The sequence below is a fragment of the Eurypyga helias genome, unplaced genomic scaffold, assembly GCF_000690775.1.
Source record: "Eurypyga helias isolate BGI_N326 unplaced genomic scaffold, ASM69077v1 scaffold21879, whole genome shotgun sequence".
Lineage (NCBI taxonomy): Eukaryota > Metazoa > Chordata > Aves > Eurypygiformes > Eurypygidae > Eurypyga > Eurypyga helias.
The window spans coordinates 2,892-3,856 of NW_010271672.1; the positions used below are offsets into that span (position 1 = coordinate 2,892).

Sequence of the window (965 nt, forward strand, 5' to 3'; positions counted from 1 at the left end):
GGCAACTGCCCAGCGCCCTCCTCCCGGGGCGACGAGAGGAGATGCCACCAACCTTGAGGAAGTCTTCGAAGGTGATGCCCTCATACACCTGGTCCGGCCCCTGAGCACAGCGAAAGAGAAAACATTACGGCTGCCCCACGCCAGTGGGACAGGGCACTGGGTCACGGGGGGTGGGTCCCTTGGGGCTATGGGATGTGTCCCTCAGTGCTGGCCCCGCACCGTGCCCCACAGCCAGCCCAAAACTGGTTCCTAGCCCACCACGGCTGCAAGGAACTGCCTTTTTCATAAGCACTGAAGCCCCACACGCTGGGGAATTTTTGGGGTGCTGTTTGCTTATCCCCCTTGGCCTCTTACAATGGTTTTTCCACCCTGATGGAAGAAAAATCTTCTCCGGCCAAACCAGCCCAGGGAGCAGGGAGATGTCCCGGGCAGGGCGGACACCTTCCAGCCCCATTTTTGGTACCATCACAGCGCCTCGGTGCCACAGCAGAGCAAGGAAGCAGCTCCCACCATTTGTCCCACACAGATGCTGGCTGCCTCCATCATGGCCCCATCGGCGATGGACCGCGCCGACTCCTTCTCCAGGTGGGGGTTCCCCGACAGCAGCTCCTCCACCACCTACGAGGCAGCGGGTCAAAGCCGGGGCTGGGGACTGGCTGGGGATGGGGCAGGAGGGACCATACATTACATTTCTGTACTCCTGCAGCGTGATCTTCCCATCGTGGTCCGAGTCGTACATGTGGAAGAGGACTGGGAGGGAGAAGAGGAGCGCAGCAGGGTCAGAGGAGCCCCATCCCTGCCGCCCACCCCCCTGGCCTTTGGGAGAGCCTCACATTTGAGCTTCTCCTTCCGGAAGCGATCGAGCTGCTCCTCGTCCATGTTCATCTCGATGGGTCTGAAGTAGGACATGATGGTCAGGAAGTCTTCGAAGTTTATCTCGTCGGCCAGCCCATCCGACTCGGGCC

General features: G+C 60.8%; 1 protein-coding gene across 1 annotated transcript in view; it reads right to left on the reverse strand.

Annotated features, from left to right (window-relative positions):
- The window catches only part of TESC (tescalcin), a gene marked incomplete at its 5' end in the record, with an annotated part of 2,359 nt that overhangs the window by 140 nt on the left and 1,254 nt on the right, over window positions 1–965 (reverse strand). Inside the window, 4 exon segments of the mRNA XM_010158904.1 lie at window positions 53–100; window positions 511–618; window positions 689–750; window positions 834–957. Coding sequence (XP_010157206.1) covers window positions 53–100; window positions 511–618; window positions 689–750; window positions 834–957 — 342 coding nt within the window.